The following is a 17,973-nucleotide window of genomic DNA, read 5'->3' on the forward strand; positions in this document are numbered from 1 at the left end:
AATGGATAAGTTTCGCACTTCAGGTTCTGTTCACGAAAGAAAACTTGAAGTATCCCGTCCTGTCAGAAATGACGTTGAAGTTGCCGTTTCAGTACATGTACAAATGTATAATTCATAATCAGACAAGTAGCTAAAGCGTCTGGTATATCATCTACTAGTGTTGAATTTTGAAGGCTTACAAATTCCATCCTTTCAAAATAAAGCTTGTTCAGGAATCAAACGAAGATGATTCTGATCGTCGACTTCAGTTTTGTGAGGTGTTCAGCAAGAAATTGATCAATAACCCAAACCTATTTTACAGTACATGTTTTTCAGACGAAAATTCTTTCATGTTGAATGCTGAAGTGAATAGACATAATTGTCGTTACTGGAGCGATGTGAATCCTCATTTGGTGATGAAAACACATTCACAAACTCCACAAAAATTGAATGTCTGGGCCGGCATTCTTGGTAATCATATTGTTGGACCATTTTTCATTGAAGTTAATGTCAGTGGAGACACATACTTAAATCTATTACAAGACTGTGTACACAAATTTTAGAAAATGATAACAATTTAGTAGAAAATGAAATAACATTCTAGCAGGATTGTGCACCCCCACATTTTGATGTTCAGATGAGACAGTTTTTGGACAAACGTTTTCCAATGCGTTGGATAGGCAGAAGAGGTCCAGTAGAGTGGTCAGCTAGATTACCTGATCTCACACAGATGGACTTCATTCTATAGGGACGCCTAAAATCGAAAGTGTACTCTACTATGCCTACAAATCTAGAAGACCTGAGATAGAGAATTGTTCGGGAATGCCTATTGCTGACTCCGGACATCTTGAATAATGTTACGGAACGCTTTCGAGAGTAGACTGTATTATTGTATGGAACTAGGTGGAGGTCATTTCGAACAATTAATCCGTTGATTTTATTTCCATCGAAATTATTTGTTGTTGATTTCCTCATTAAAATGAACAACAGCGAATTTTCTGTTTTTTCTTGAATAAAACGTTCAACATTTAAATTCTCAATAACAAATAAATTAATTTCGAAAAACATTACAGAGGTAATAGGGGGACAAAAGACCTTTCAAATTATGTATCACTCGACCCCCCATGCCATTGAATAAAATAGGGGAGTAGTTAATGACCGCAGGGGGATGAAGTTTCGGGTATGATATTCATATCAGAATTCGTTCCCCTAAATAAAAATGGACATGTTCTTTGAAATTTTCGATTACATGTCCGTTTCTGACTTACAGGGGAGGTCAAGTTTTCGTTGGATATTCGTGGATTGAGTTTTTTGACGATCTCATAGATATTTTCGTGAGGGGAGATGGCATCGCCTTTTTTAGTACCTGATATAGAGACCGATAAGGAAAACATGGGATGGGAGCTGGAATATACTGTGCAGGTAGAAATTTACAATCTATCCGCTCGATCATCACACAACTACCTCTTCCAGACAAAAAAGTATTCAATAATATGCAATTTGGGGCTTCAGGGAAATGTTCGGATCGTATACAACGAACTGATTGATATGTGAGCCAAACACGAATCATAAACTCCATATTTGAACCAGTCAAGGCCATAGCCAGGGAGGAGGAAGAGGAGTCAGTAACTCCACGAAACTTCGTTGAAAAAAAATATTAAACTGGCTCTGAATATCATCCACATATCATTATGATTTGACTTGACTTTGACCATGTATGGTTTCGTTTCACCAACGAGTTGAGCATTTTCTACCAGGGATGGGCAATATGTGGGCATTGTTAGGTCAATGGGTAATTTCCTCAAAAATTTTACTGAAAAGGATTAAGGGTATGAAAGACAATGTTGAAACAATTTTACCCGAGAGGAAATATTATCCCCAAGGTGAGTGTAAAATCATGATGGATTACTGAGGTTCAAAGAGAACTATAAAGCAATCGTGATAACAGATTCAGATACTTCTGGAAAAATAACATCGTTTTTACAGTCGATCACCTCCATCCAACTTTTTCTAAGTTCATGATGCACATCTGTTATTTTTTCACGCAATATAAACTTATGTGAAATATTTCAATATACTTTATGTGATCTATCGGAATCATAGTGAATAACAAACATACTGAACATTTCGCAAGGAAAATCAGATCGCTTATGAACAAATTCAAATTTCTCTCAAATTTTATTTATATACTCCTGATTTCTCGAATTTGGATGTCTTGTCTTTATTATTTCAACTAAGTTTTGCAACGTATTAATTGTTCTATATGCAATTTTAATATCTCGTTTTCTCAAAAATGAAGCCACTTTTTCCGTTGGTTGTCCAAAATACGTTAAAGCTCTATACTTTTGATTATCTACCTTATCAATAGGAAAAACGTCTCGAATCGCTTTTGCGTAGACTTTCTTGGCAAGTATTTTGTTAATTAATTCGGCTTTAAACCCACTGTTAACCGCAATTTGCTTGATGATTTAAGTTCTTCATTGAAATTATCTATTGAAAGAGGAACATTGACTAATCTGTGAATCATGCTATTATAAGCTGATACTTTGTGTTGATAAGGATGAGTAGAATCGTAATGTATAGTAATATTCGTATAGAACGGTCTGTGATAAATTGAAAAATCATGTTTGTTGTTCCTTCTACTGATTGTTATGTCCAAGAAATTGATTGAGTTGTCTGCTATTTCAATAGTGAATTTAATGTTTTCATGAATTTTGTTACTATCCCTATGAAAAGTATATAATTGCCTCTTAGTACCTGTTAAACATATCAAAACGTCATCCATATATCTATGCCAATACAAGAAATTCTTAATCTAAGGATGTTTAAAGATCTAGATTATTCATGAGAATTTCTGCAAGGGGCTTAATAGATTTCCCATAATTAAACCATATGACTTAATCAATCGTGAGGGGTAGTTTTTGAAATTACTATGTCCGAATCAATCAGAAAAAAATATATAAATTCAAGAGAGCTTTGAAAACTTGGCTCATAACCATTCCATCCGATGATGTGAAAAAATTGTTAAAAAGAAGAAATCATAGATGATTGTACTTTTTTTTCAAATTTTATAACGTTCCATTAATACATTGAGTATTACTTTGATTTTTTATTATTTCTAATGGCAAATAGGCTATTTTCCATATAAATTAATTGCTATTTTTTTCTTGTAGATTGGAATTATATCTAGTTAGTAATCTGTATAGCTGTCTTCCAATATGTATGTATCAATTTACTTCAGTTTGTGCTATGTTGTTTCAAGATCCAAATTAGAAATATTTTCACCAAGTCCATATATTCATATGTATTTCTCACCGCGATGATGATATTCAGAAAGTTAGAAGCATAATTTTTTAACATATCCAGTAATTCCCAACTAATGTCTGCACTTTTTCTTTCACCCAATTGCTTATTGTTTTCGCCGAAAACAAAATTTCATATTTACTTTTTGTTGTCGAGTCACACCGTATCCATGAACTATTACTCTCAAAATTATTAGTATAACCTTATCTTATTATGTAAATTACCGTCTTAATCACTGTCTTCATTGATGTTTCATGAAAATTAAAAAAACTCGTGAACAGTTTTGAATAGATTTCTGTAACTAAGGTAGAAGTGAAACCTTTTGGGTAGAATAAATCCAAAACAAGTATTGTTCACAAACACCAGAATTGCAACACTCTTCTCGACGCGCGTCTTCAGGAGATGAAGTAGACTGCTACATTCTACCCGCTGTTGTTCTGGTGTTTGTGAGTATGGCTTGTTTTGGATTTAATTCTATCAATTATTTAAAAATGTTCATTTCTTCGGAAATGAATATATTTAGGTCGTCAGTTCTGAAGAGATTTCAGATATATTAAATTAAGTAAGGGGATTCCATATATCACCAGTTCATTTTTCAATATACCATAGTGATATACATTGTATATCAGTGTGTCCAAATGAATGCTTACTGTCGAAATCAATCTCCAGTAATATAATTCACCCTTTTATCTTATCACCGTTTAATTTGAAACTATTAAGTACATTTAATTTTCTAAAGACTTGATATTGAAGATCTATAAACTTTGAACATTTTAATTTCAAGTGATTGGTGATTAGGTCTCGTTAATGATGCTAAATACTCAATACTGTTTCATAGCAAAACTTCCTATCCTCATAAAAATCGACAGTCATACTGTTTTGATTATGTGAAGTGATTCAGATAAAAAAATGAAACGAAAAAAGACTTAGGTCATAATTGAGAATTTCAAAAGGTACCGCATGACTGCCAGGAAAAAACTTTCCACAGTAATTTTATCTTCATTGTTCTCTTAGTTTTATTTTGTCTTTGTACCATTGTGGAAAAAATCAGTAAATCAGGAGTTTGAAGTGGGAATTTAAAAAAAAACGAGTTACTTTCTACAACTTGGTAGCTTCGACTTGTTCATTTCCGGAAGTCTAGGCAAAACACTGTAGCCTCATGAGTTTATTGAATTTTCCCCAAAATTTGCTATGCCACCCATTCTAACAATGTTGTTTCCTGTAGTAGTTTGCACAGGTCCCATGCTGGATGCATGTCATAGTTTTCTGGACATAATTTGGGTTGTTCATAAATTGTTTGCATCACATTCGCATGAAACATGACGAGCTGTCTCTGGTGTTTTGTTGCATCGCCTACAAGTAAGGTATTCGTTGTACAGCCCTATTTTCCAGTGTCCTCATAATGGATAGTGTCGAGTCAGTAGCCCTATAATTGTTGTGAGCCTATCCCTGCTTCTTTTAGATCTCTTCTCGGATGGTCCCTGTATACGTTTTCCGCTGTTTTTTTTTTCGGATAATAACAATGTTTATTGGTAAACTCAAAATACAAAATACATTGGATATTATGTTATATTAAACAATAAACAAGGGCAGGATAAATTCCACTAAAACCGATTTGGTTGTGCATAGAAGGATTTTCTGTTCTTGTATTCCTAACAGGTTTGCTAATAGCATGGGTATAAACATTAAAAACTAATTTATTATCATCATGAATTTATTATAACATTATAGATACGTTAAAATTATATGAAACCTTATATCTATGTTGAAACATTCTAGATTGATAGATTTGAGATGGTAAGTATCTTAGTTATTTAAAATGGTATATAGGTTTGGTATAAGTTTGTTAGTGACTGCTTTTGTTAACTTTCGATTAGGAAGTGTCTTTTCCAAGTTGAACAGTGATTTTTTTCAATATTCTTTTTATCATGTTCAGGGAATTATTCAAAGTAAGATGTGTTCCCAGGTATATTTTCTAGTACTCTCTATATTTCTCATAGACACAATTTCAAATATGATTCCGTACCAGAGATTTTGGTACCTCGCATCTGAACCAGAGCCTATACAGGATGTTCCTTAAACACATGCTAATATTTAAGGAGGTAATTCTTAGACCCATTTTGAGAAAAAAACTTCCTATGGACGTATGTTCTAAACGCCTTAACTTTTGAGATACAGGGTGGCAAAGTTTTCAAAAATAATCAGTTTTTTAATAATAACTGAGATAATTTTGTAGACATCTTTGGCATATTTGGTACATATGTTCCATGCCTCAAGGCGCATTTTCTGATGTACACAAATTTGTATTTTTTCAAACAGTGGCATCCCTAAGGGTTTCGCATTGAATATTTTTGGGGAAAAAGTACAATTTTCTTGAAATCTCCATACATTTTTGAGCACATTTGATTTGCTGGGTTTTCTTAGTCCGACGCATGGTTTTCGCTCAAAAAATTTAAAATCGCTTTACTTAAGGATAAATTTCTTAAAAATCTGATGCGGTATCGCGCATCGACTGAAAGCAAACTGAGAGATCAGATTTGTTGCAAAATAATTGAGGATCTAAAAGGTATTTGTTTGTTGTCAGATGCACTGTTCTCAATTAAAATTACGTCATAACGCACCACCGCTTAATAATTTTTGAAAACATAAATTTAGTTATCCTGGAATAAGTGACGTGTAGCAGAATTTATTTACTGCACCTCTTGGAAATATGGAGTTTGTCGATATGATATATGATAAAAGCAGAAAAAACAGCGTACCCACCATAGCAATAAAAAACGAATTCTCTGTATGTACAAACGTCAGTAGCTAATATTGATGTTGGTTTAAAGTAAGGTGTTGGTGTTAAAAACTGTCACAGCGCGTTTTGATTGATTTTGAAGTGTTATTGAAGTTATTTTGGTAGTCAGCTGTTTTTCTGAATATCAGTAAATATGGTAAATTATACGAATGCGGAAATGGCGCAAATGCATTATGTATATGGCCTTGCCGATGGTAATGCAACAGAAGCCAGGCGCATTTATCAGGAAAGATATCCTAATCGTGCCTTACCAGAGAGCCGAACCTTTTCAAATATTCATCGTCGACTTGGGGAAACTGGTAGTTTCAAGAAAGGGACTCCGGAAGGTAGACCTCGTGTAGTAAGAACTCCTGAAATTGAAGAAGCGGTGCTGCAAGAAATTGAGGAACATCCTGAGACGAGTACGAGGAAAATCGCTAGAACTCTGGATATTTGTCATTAAATTGTTTGATTTTTTTTATACCCATACCATATTTCAAGAGCGTGTGAACTTCAGCGTGTGAACTTCAGTCAGTGGTATCTACAAAGTATTGCACTAAATCCGCAGTTTGACACACAAATTTTGTTCACAGACGAAGCAAATTTTTCTCGGAATGCCATTCAAAATTTCCATAACAATCATGTGTGGGCTGAAGAAAATCCCCATGCAATAACCGAAACCCATTTCCAACACCAATTTTCGGTTAATGTATGGGCAGGAATTATAGGTGATCATCTAATAGGCCCATTTTTTCTACCAGGACGCCTTGATGGTCGTTCTTATTTACACTTTCTCGAAGAAGACTTACCTGGGTTATTTGAAGATGTGCCACTTGCGTTAAGGAATCGAATATGGTACATGCACGATGGCGCCCCTGCTCATTTCATTGTAATTGTCCGAAACCATTCAAATACAGTTTATCCTAATCGTTGGATAGGTCGCGGAGGACCTCAGCAATGGCCAGCAAGATCCCCCGATCTCAACAGTTTAGATTTTTTTTATGGGGTCACCTTAAAACTCTTGTGTATAAAACTTCCGTTAATACTTTAGAAGATTTAAGAGAGCGAATAGTTGCCTCGTGTGAAACTATACGAAATACGCCGGGAATATATAAACGGGTGCGTAATTCCATTCGTAGAAGGGCGGAAGCAGGTGCAGGTGGAAACTTCCAACAATTTTTATAATCAGTTTTGGTATTATTACTAATTAACAAATTTGTGCTATTCGTTTAGACTTACTGTCACAAAATAAAATAAAACTCGTTTTTGTGAAAAATATATTTTTTGCAGATTATGTTTTCAAATATTATTAGGGAATTGGTAATGCGTTATGAAGCAATTTTCAGATTCTTATTCATTTTAGAATTGATCTTATTTATTAATTTGCTTTCTGTCGATTTTTATTTTTTTGGGTGAAAATCATGCGTCGGACAAAGAAATACCAGGATATCAAATTTTCACAAAAATAAATGAGGATTTTAAAAATGATTTTATTTTGAAAAGAAAGCATTGGCGTAGTACTTTTTCCCCAAAAATATTCAATACGAAACCCGTAGGGATGCCACTGTTTGAAAAAATACAAATTTGTGTACATCAGAAAATGCGCCTTGAGGCATGGAACATATGTACCAAATATGCCAAAGATGTCTACAAAATTATCTCAGTTATTATTAAAAAACTGATTATTTTTGAAAACTTTGCCACCCTGTATCTCAAAAGTTAAGGCGTTTAGGACATACGTCCATAGGAAGTTTTTTTCTCAAAATGGGTCTAAGAATTACCTCCTTAAATATTAGCATGTGTTTAAGGAACACCCTGTATAGGCTCTGGTCCAGATGCGAGGTACCAAAATCTCTGGTACGGAATCATATTTGAAATTGTGTCTATGAGAAATATAGAGAGTACTAGAAAATATACCTGGGAACACATCTTACTTTGAATAATTCCCTGAACATGATAAAAAGAATATTGAAAAAAATCACTGTTCAACTTGGAAAAGACACTTCCTAATCGAAAGTTAACAAAAGCAGTCACTAACAAACTTATACCAAACCTATATACCATTTTAAATAACTAAGATACTTACCATCTCAAATCTATCAATCTAGAATGTTTCAACATAGATATAAGGTTTCATATAATTTTAACGTATCTATAATGTTATAATAAATTCATGATGATAATAAATTAGTTTTTAATATTTATACCCATGCTATTAGCAAACCTGTTAGGAATACAAGAACAGAAAATCCTTCTATGCACAACCAAATCGGTTTTAGTGGAATTTATCCTGCCCTTGTTTATTGTTTAATATAACATAATATCCAATGTATTTTGTATTTTGAGTTTACCAATAAACATTGTTATTATCCGAAAAAAAAACAGCGGAAAACGTATACAGGGACCATCCGAGAAGAGATCTAAAAGAAGCAGGGATAGGCTCACAACAATTATAGGGCTACTGACTCGACACTATCCATTATGAGGACACTGGAAAATAGGGCTGTACAACGAATACCTCACTTGTAGGCGATGCAACAAAACACCAGAGACAGCTCGTCATGTTTCATGCGAATGTGATGCAAACAATTTATGAACAACCCAAATTATGTCCAGAAAACTATGACATGCATCCAGCATGGGACCTGTGCAAACTACAGGAAACAACATTGTTAGAATGGGTGGCATAGCAAATTTTGGGGAAAATTCAATAAACTCATGAGGCTACAGTGTTTTGCCTAGACTTCCGGAAATGAACAAGTCAAGGCTACCAAGTTGTAGAAAGTAACTCGTTTTTTTTTAAATTACCACTTCGAACTCCTGATTTACTGATTTTTTCTACAATGGTACAATGGTAATAAGACAAAATAAAACTAAGAGAAGATGTCTACAAAATTATCTCAGTTATTATTAAAAAACTGATCATTTTTGAAAACTTTGCCACCCTGTATCTCAAAAGTTAAGGCGTTTAGGACATACGTCCATTGTACGTTTTTTCCTTAAAATGGGTCTAAGAATTACCTCCTTAAATATTAGCATGTATATGGAGTTGATGATCCGTGTCTGGCACACTCGTCATCTTTTACGTTGCCTATGATACCAAGTGTCCTGACACACAGTATATATTTCTGTCCGCCATTATTCCCAGTTCAATGTCATCATCAGTGCTCCCCAAGTGCAGCCTGGCTGTCTATGGAAATATACCCGCTCATTTCAAAGATTCAAATTAATAGTCTTTCCGCATTGCACGATTACGTACACTTCAGACTGGAAGACTGACCGAGTTTGTAACTGTAATGAAGATTTCTCCACGCGCAGTTAATTCCAGGTCCTCTTCCTCGTTCAGTTTTCGACCCGTCTGTATACCAGGTGTTTATACCGAGCATGTTCCCAGTTTCATGTACTCCGACACATTGTAATTTTTTTTTGCTCATGCATCTCGATTAACTTTTAGTTTGAATTTGCCCATCATTGCTTTTTCCAATACAGTTATTGAAGTGATTTTCATTGCTCTTGTTATTCCTAAACACGTAACTCTTGGCACCCTGCTTAGTTTGCTAAAGGCGGTCATATGTTTGATCTTTACCCATGATTGGTTAATTTGGTCGTAAGTACCTACATTAGATTTTGGAAGTTTTGAATTTATTAATTTCCATACTTACTAGATGGTTGGGTGACTAACCTTTTTTTTTTGGAAAGGAGAGTTTTGAATTCATGATTGAACACGTGTTCCTCTGTAAGAAGGTGAGTAACATACGTTGAATTCATTTTTCAATTCTGGAAATTGTTTCTATTCATAAATGGCAGTTGATCACCCCATGAAAAAGTTATCTCAACTGAATTTTTCCACCATAGGTAATTATGAAAAACTTCGAAATTTAAGGTAGTTGATTTCCGAGTCGAAAACTCTAAAATACAATGAAAACACAAATAATCACACCGAATTCTCGTCAAACATATATTTACAAAATAATAGAAGCCAACAAAATTGCTAGAAAAATCAAAATTCTTCTTCGCCATATTCGGATGAGGTGGAATCATCATCGGGTTGAATAACGATCAGATTTATGGAACTTTGCACATAATATTTGTTCTCTTCTTTTATAACGTGGGCCATACAGTTCTTCCACATATCACTATTACCTCTACTTCATTCAGCACTCGCCTTATATTGTCAAGCACTACAGCATTCAAAGTCGGTGACTGATTACATTTCCGCAAGCTTTCTTTAATTGTGGCCCAAACCATTTCAATTGGATTGAACTCACAATAGTATGAAGGCAAGCGTAAGAGAATATGACCACGTGTTTCACACATCGAATCAATAATATACTCTTTTTTGAAATTACGTTGTTTTATGGTCGCCAGTAATACCTTTTTTTCGTTGGAATCTTTTCGGGTATTTCCATGTCATGATTTCGCATGAAATCAACAATATCTGCTTTTTTTGTGTTATTGTTTGGTATTGTAGTCAATAACCGAGAAAGATACGAAGCGTTATCCATAACAATAACCCAGTTTGGAGGAATATTTGGAAGAAGCTGCTCACTGAACCAGGTTTCGAATAAAGCCACAGTCATATCTTCGTGGTAATCAGCAGATGAATCTTTTATATTTTTGGGCGACAGAAGCAAAGCGTTAGGTACGAAATCACTTTCATTCCCGGCATGCAAAATTATAACACGTTTTTCCCTTGAAGAAGGTGTGTTCAAAGCTTAGATTAGGTAAAAGAGGGGATACATAACGCCAACCTCTGCGTACGAATCGAGTTTGTGACCAATTTCCGAGTGGCCGCCATATTGTTGGTGCTAAACATTGATCTTGGTGCTTGTTCGATTTTGTGCAATTATTGAGTGTATTTTGAACTATTTTGTGAGTGAGTACTGTATAAACATGGTGAAGTGCTCATCTTACTATTGTAGTAGTAATAGCGAGAAAAAGGAAACCGGTATATCATTTCACAGGTGAGAAAACATCAGTACATTTAGGAACAGTAGGCCAAACATGGATATTATGTGAAAACTATGTATGCAAATGTCTAGATTTTCAAGTATGTAACTCAGTGGTGGATAATCTACGGTTAAAGAAGATTTCAGTGCTTACTTTGTGAATTTTCATTCATAAGTTTATGATAGACTTCAGATTCACCTTGAAAGTTCCATTTTTTTGCATTGGCGTGCATTTATAGCAGGGTCAGATCGAGTGAAAATTTGGAATATCTTGTAAATACATTTTTGATTGAAAAAAATGAATGACTACATTGTGGACCCTAGACAAATTAAATATTTCTTTTCTATTTCATTGAAAATGATCTGTGCAATACATTACTCATATTACAAGAAAATTTTATAGATTATTATTAAATACTATTTCATTTTTCAGATTTCCTAGAAATGAAGATAGACGGGCCATTTGGGTAGCTAATATGAAGATTTCAAACTGGTCCCTATCAAAAAACGATCGTATCTGCTCAAAACATTTTGAAACCTGTTATTTTTATAGAACTGAGGAAAAAACGAAATTGTTGAATGAAGCTGTACCCACTATTTTCCCAGAACGACCTACAAGTCTTCAGTCAATACAGGTATACTGCAAAAACAATTTGATAACCTTAATATTTCAAACCTTATTGATACTCTCTATTTAGAGGCCAGTCGACAATGTCTTTCAGCTAAATAGAGATTAAAGAATATGCATTTTTTGTTCAGCAGATTGAAAGTATTTAAGAGTACCTTACCATAAAGAGAGTTGTGTACTAAACAAATTTTTATTTTCCAGAAAAACAGGAAACGAATTAGACCCCAAACACCAGAACCTTATCCATCAACAAGTGCTCAACTGCAAAGAGATACACCCCGCAAAATTAAAAGATTTTGAAGATTGTGAAGGCACAGTACGTTTTATTAAATATATCAACACCGCTTTTGATATTTTAAACTCGAGAACTGTGCAAGCACCTTGCTATAAAAAAGCTTTGTGCCCAAGCAAAATCGTTGAAGTTTTGGCTTTTGTTGCGAAATTCAATGAATATATTTGTGCTTTGAAATTTCCCAATAATGAAAAAATAATAAATTCACCTAGAAAAACTGGCTTTATTGGCTTTCTTTTAGATCTCAAAAGTGCAGTGGATCTGTTTGATGACATAGTATGGCATAAAGAACTTTTGATTTATTTGCCTCTCTATAAAATAAGTCAAGACCATATAGAACTCTTTTTTTCTTCAATTCGTTCTAGAGGGGGTTGGAACAATAATCCAACCGCCCGTCAATTTATGGCTGCATATAAACGTCTCCTTATAAGAACGGAAATGAGAAGTGGGGGCATAGGTAATTGTCTACCTTTAGAACAAATTTCAATTCTATCGGTTTCAAGTACAACCAATAAAACTCCTGAGGAGCAAATAAATAGTTCAATACCAATTATAACGGAAGACAATTTATTAGAAACCGAAAAAGAAGCTCAATCACTAGAAACAATTTTTTCTGAACATAGTTATATCATGAACACCAATGTTTTATCTCATTGCTCAGAAGAAATTGTAACCTATATAGCTGGTTTTGTTACTAAACATTTGTCGATGAAAATTAAATGTGAATCATGTGTTACTGGCTTAATAGGTAACAAAGCGAATTTTCTTAATTCCCTTATTTCCCAAAAAACTGAAGGCGGATTAATATATCCCTCATCTGATGTTGTTAAAATTTGCCAGATTAGTGAAAAACTTATAAGACACAACCACGAAGATTTGCCAAAAGGAAATAATGTTAAAAAATTAACCAATACTATATTGAGACAATGCCTTTCGGTTGATATGTTTCAATGTCTGAATAACCACATCTTAGACAATGAAGTCAATCATGTCTACTTTTGATTACAATCAATTATTGAAAAATATTTGAATATAAGGATACACTTCATAATGAAAAAGCAGAGTGAAGCAAAATATGCTATTTGAAACTATTTCACTAAAATGATTTTATTTAAAGGGCAGTAGGGCTATATTGTACAATTTTGGATGTATGTATGTATATAACAATATAATAAATATGTTTACTTATTACGAGTTTGATTGTTAATATTTTGAATTAATTTATAATGCTTTATGAAGTTACAATTTTTTTTATAGAAATATTCAAAGTTGAAACTTCAATATACCTCAGGTTATTTATAATAATTGGTATAAAGTGTGAATTAATCTGAAAGTGCAATAAATATAAGTCTTAAAATTCAATTAATGTGTCAAGTGAAATACAAACACTTTTTCTAGACCCTAACACCAAAACTGATGTTTTCACTCGACGCACGTTTCGCTAACAGTATCAATTTTCTTCTGAAGATGCTAGTTAGCGCAACGCGCGTCAAGTGCAAATATATCAGTTTTGGTGTTAGGGTAATTAATATCTAGAAGTAGTTTCAACTTTTACACCAAAGGTTCCAATCTCATCGTTTATAGGTGAAATACCTATAACAATACACCGGAAGTCTTTTATTTATTTATTACTTTTACTCAAGACTCCATATGATGAGGCGATAAAATAATTCAGTCCATACTGCTTTGATATATAGATTATGGAAGGATTATGTCTTGAACCCTTCTCATAGATACGCCACTGGCGTTTAGCGTTTGGTGCAGATTTGCCTCAGCATGCTGTTGGTTGTTACGAGTCCATATATCTTTCCTTGTCTAAGGTTCAAAGCCCAATACTTGGTTTCGTCTACCCAGCCATATTTGACAACATCATGGGTGTCAAACCAAGTTTCGTCGAGGTAGATTATATGTCTGCTGGATTCTCGGTAGCTTTTCATTCGCCTCAAATATTCTTGTCGGAGTTGAAAAATGCGTGTCGATTCCATTATGACCATCCGATTGTTCAATTTTTTATATTTTAAACCACAAGACAATAAGACACCTCGTAGAGTTTCTAACGATTTGTAATTGTAATCGGGATAGTCGAGTTTCATTGCATGGTCAATGACATCCCCTATTTTAATGACTCGAAGAACTTTCGAACTAGATAGTTTCGTTAACTCGCATATTCTATTCACAATAGCATTCTGTGAAGTGTGACAGTTTTCCTTCTTCAAGCATTCATGAATATTTAAAATTACTCGCTGAACTTGAACATGTAAATCCTTATTTTCAAATTCCGGATCCCTGTCGATTGACACAGATTTCTCACACGTACCTAATGTTATCATTTGTTTCAAAAGGTCTCCAGAAAGCCATATTGATGAAAGTACCCCAAAAACGCTAAGATTTTCACAAAAATCGGTTCAAACGATGAGATTGGAACCTTTGGTGTAAAAGTTGAAAACTTTTTCTAGAGATCAATTACCCTAACACCAAACTGATATTTTTGCACTCGACGCGCGTTTCGCTAACAAGGTTAGCATCTTCAGGAGAAGGATATTGATACTGAATCTAAAGACAAGGGTTAGCTGTATATATACCTAAAGTTTTTTGGTCCGATGTGGACTTTTGACTTTTTTGAATCATGATTATCCTAATAGATTTTTCGGTAATTAACTAGTGGAACTACTACCTGCAAATTAATTTGTCAACAGTAGATTAAAAAGCGGACAACAGTAGATTAAAAAACGGATAAATTAATTTGCAGGTAGTGGTTCCACTAGTTAATTACCGAAAAATCAATTAGGATAATCATCATTTAACAAACAAAGTCCACATCGGACCAAAAAATTTTAGGTATATAAACAGCTAACCCTTGTCTTTAGATTTAGTATCAATTTGCTTCTCCTGAAGATGCTAACCTTGTTAGCGAAACGTCCGTCGAGTGCAAAAATATCAGTTTGGTGTTAGGGTAATCGATCTCTAGAAAAAGTTTTCAAAAATCGGTTTGCAAAACCACTCACTACCTCACCTAACCCCACGAACACACGGCACTGATGAAGAAATATTGTGAAACGGACAAAAAATTTGTATTCAGCCAGTCCAGCTAGCTGAGACTTTACTCCTTAACTACATTTGATAGCACGTTTACTAACTATCTGGGCGACTAGGGGGCCACAGGCAAGAAATGTTTATGACTGTACTCTTATTTTAATTGCCGTTCCAATTGGGAATGGATAGACTATACTTTGTGTTGATATGGGTGTGCGGCAAAATGATGAATGCTGAATTTCGTATTTGCCGGTTCACAAAATATTGTTTAGTGTTTATTAATAATCTGTGTTATCGTGAAGTCCATCTAGGTGTTTCGGTGTTTCAATAAATTTTCTGGAATTTTTCATGACAAAAGTTAATAATATCGAAACAAGATTTTTCAATTTTTCGTAAACCGACACAAACGGATATTGTCATTCATATTTCTTCCACGCATCTAGAGCAAAAAAAAAATTTAAAAAGTTTTATGATAAACGGTTTCATTGAACAAATAAGATAATGTACTGAAAACTAAAAATAATTTCGAAGGTCCCAAGTAGCAGTTATCACACTCTCCTCAGCAGTCTATGGCATTGATCAGTATAAGAAATAAAATCGTTGGGCGTAGTATTTACTCAGGTTACGCTATGCTCAAGGATTTTATCATTATGATCATTGTTTCTCAATTCGCCTCATTCTGTTGAGTTCATTTAGTGCCTCAGTATTACAAGGTAATATGTAATCCGCTATTTTGTACCGGCGGACATTTTGAATTTGCATCTTTTTCAAAGTGTACTGCTATTCTACTAGTCAAGCCATGTTATTTGATACCGTTTTGGGGTAGTTGTGAAAAAATTCGCCATTTTGTAGCTGTGGCCATCTTGAATTTGCATCTTTTTCCAAGTGTACTACTATATTACTAGACAAACCTTGTCATTTGACACCCAAATTGAGGTAGTTGTGACAAAATATGTAATCCGCCATTTTGTAGCTGCGGATTTACAATGATACAGTATTCATTCAATTGTATTGTCATCAAAACTGAATGTGTGTAACAAATTGCTGATCAATCTGTCAACAGGAAGGGGGTCAAACATGATTTACTAAATTTGACCCAAACAAATAAACAAGTAAACAGGGCAAGCTAAGTAAAACCTTTTAAAAATAGCAGAATTCAACAGTATGATTCACAGCCAGTGACTGTTATTTCGTTGATGTAAATTTACTGAAATTATATAGGAAGCCATAAAAGAAATTTGTCCGATACCAAGAGACGAGGAGAAATTGAAGAACGTTACCTCATTTGAGCCAACTTTGAATAAAGCTTTTTGATCTCTGAAAAAAATGTATAAATGTGGCGTATAAAACCAATTATAATTTGAGCATGTATATTGAAAATAACAAAGATAAGAGATTGGTGTTAGATATATTAGATAAATTGCCCTGTGGTTCATGTCCGATTTTTTACATAGGTCAAACTGAAAGATCATTTTGAGCACGTATAAAAGAACATTATTCCGAATCCTGAATTCAAAGCCTTCATTTCCAGAAAAAAGTTTTGAAACTTCTGAACCTTCTGGAAAGTATGGATATTGATAAATTAAAAAGTTGCCAATATATAATGAACGATCAAATTGATTTGAAAAGCTTCCCTTTGTTGAATTTGTTCTTCACAGATGACCCTACTCAGTCCGAATGATTACTATGTGAACATAACTGACCTGTTTTTTCCTATTCATACCTGTTATCACCTTTGTCTTCTAGTCACTTGTTTGTATCCGCTCTAGCCTAGAATTATTCTTATTGGAGCGTGTGAAAAAGCTAATGCTTTAGAGTTAAACTAGTTATAATTCAGGAGTAATTCATAGTCCTGTTTGAGAAAGATATTCGATAGCGAAACACGTTGTCGCAGCTTTTAGAAGGGCAAAGAAATTCACAGTGAATCATATCAGTTACGAAGTTTCATTAAAATGTGATTTTGAACCTTCGAAGAAGTTTTCACACAATTTTGATGAAAAGGTGGTCTGGAAGGTGCAAATTAGGAACTTTTATAAATGTGTATGCTTCTATCGAAATTGGTTGATACTCACTACAGTGCTCGGCTGGTATAGACGTCAGTTCTAGTTTGAATTTAGGTGATGATGGTGCAGTCTCCACTGGACCAGTAGATCCCGAAGTTGCCTCCCTGGTACTTTCATCAATGTAACTAGACGTACCACTTTCCTCCGGCTCTGTTGCGAATAACTTGGTGCCTGTATGGTCTTCATTTTCTGTGGATAAAAATGTGTAATAATTCAATGTGAATGATGCGTAAAATTGATTATCTCAATGAAACCCTGAAACACTGATATCGTGATCCATATGTTTTTCCGCAATAACCGTTGGGTTGGTGAGAATAAAGTATTTCAATGATTTGCCATGAAAAAATACAAACATGCTGAGTAAAAATAAAAAGAAAAGAATTCACATAAAAAACCCAAGCAGATGGATATTCTGTACGACTGCTCGACAATAGAGTTATGAAAAGTTATTTTCCTAACAAGAATTTATAATACAAAAAATAAAAATCAAAAAAGAAATGAAATGTTTCTAAACTAAATAGTTGTAGGAAAAACCCTACACTATATAATCTATTTTTTAGATTTTCCAGATTTCCTCAAATCTTCTATTTTGACTTCGATTCCTATATCAACACGGAAAAATATATCGAAAATAATAAAAAGATCACCTAACCATAATCTAAGTTTTTTTTTCAATTAATATAAAGACATCAACTACAAAGGTTGGTAGCGTTGTGGTACAATATGAATCACATTACAATCATATTAGATGTACAATATTTATAGATAGTAGATATTGAGTTCTTCGGGTAGTCCTATTGACGGGCGGGTTGGCTGTCCTAGTTCATCTTCCACTGCCTAAGCCACTGTGCATGCTGCTTTCGGCGAATGCATTGGCTTGGGATGTGGGGGTTGAGCAAACCGGCCATCGGATGCCTGCTTCCACGTAGCCCCGCTGGAGATACGGG

At 34.2% G+C, this 17,973-nt stretch overlaps 2 protein-coding genes across 3 annotated transcripts in view; one reads left to right on the forward strand and one right to left on the reverse strand.

Annotated features, from left to right (window-relative positions):
- LOC111509595 (phosphatidylinositol phosphatase PTPRQ) overlaps window positions 1-17,973 on the reverse strand; it is an 89,129-nt gene that overhangs the window by 53,895 nt on the left and 17,261 nt on the right. For both annotated transcript variants that reach the window (XM_074169787.1, XM_074169788.1), the window contains one exon: window positions 17,036-17,215. In XM_074169787.1, coding sequence (XP_074025888.1) covers window positions 17,036-17,215 — 180 coding nt within the window. The remainder of the gene's footprint in view (window positions 1-17,035; window positions 17,216-17,973) is intronic.
- Window positions 10,769-12,375, forward strand: LOC141480067 (THAP domain-containing protein 2-like). The gene is made up of 3 exons (XM_074169778.1): window positions 10,769-11,025; window positions 11,444-11,645; window positions 11,840-12,375. The coding sequence occupies exons 1-3, from the start codon at window positions 10,955-10,957 to the stop codon at window positions 11,936-11,938; spliced, it is 372 nt and encodes a 123-aa protein (XP_074025879.1). The 5' UTR covers window positions 10,769-10,954; the 3' UTR covers window positions 11,939-12,375.

This window comes from Leptinotarsa decemlineata, unplaced genomic scaffold (genome assembly GCF_025532065.1).
Source record: "Leptinotarsa decemlineata unplaced genomic scaffold, Ldec_3_MD MMD2_P_RNA_scaffold_6, whole genome shotgun sequence".
Classification (NCBI taxonomy): Eukaryota; Metazoa; Arthropoda; class Insecta; order Coleoptera; family Chrysomelidae; genus Leptinotarsa; species Leptinotarsa decemlineata.

What these genes read in the sequence shown, in the direction of transcription:
- LOC141480067 (XM_074169778.1), top strand. Translation starts at nt 10,955, where the DNA reads ATGGTGAAGTGCTCATCTTACTATTGTAGTAGTAATAGCGAGAAAAAG. An exon ending in ACCGGTATATCATTTCACAG is followed by an intron (nt 11,026 to 11,443) that starts GTGAGAAAACAT and finishes TTCATTTTTCAG; the next exon opens with ATTTCCTAGAAATGAAGATA. An exon ending in CAAGTCTTCAGTCAATACAG is followed by an intron (nt 11,646 to 11,839) that starts GTATACTGCAAA and finishes TTTATTTTCCAG; the next exon opens with AAAAACAGGAAACGAATTAG.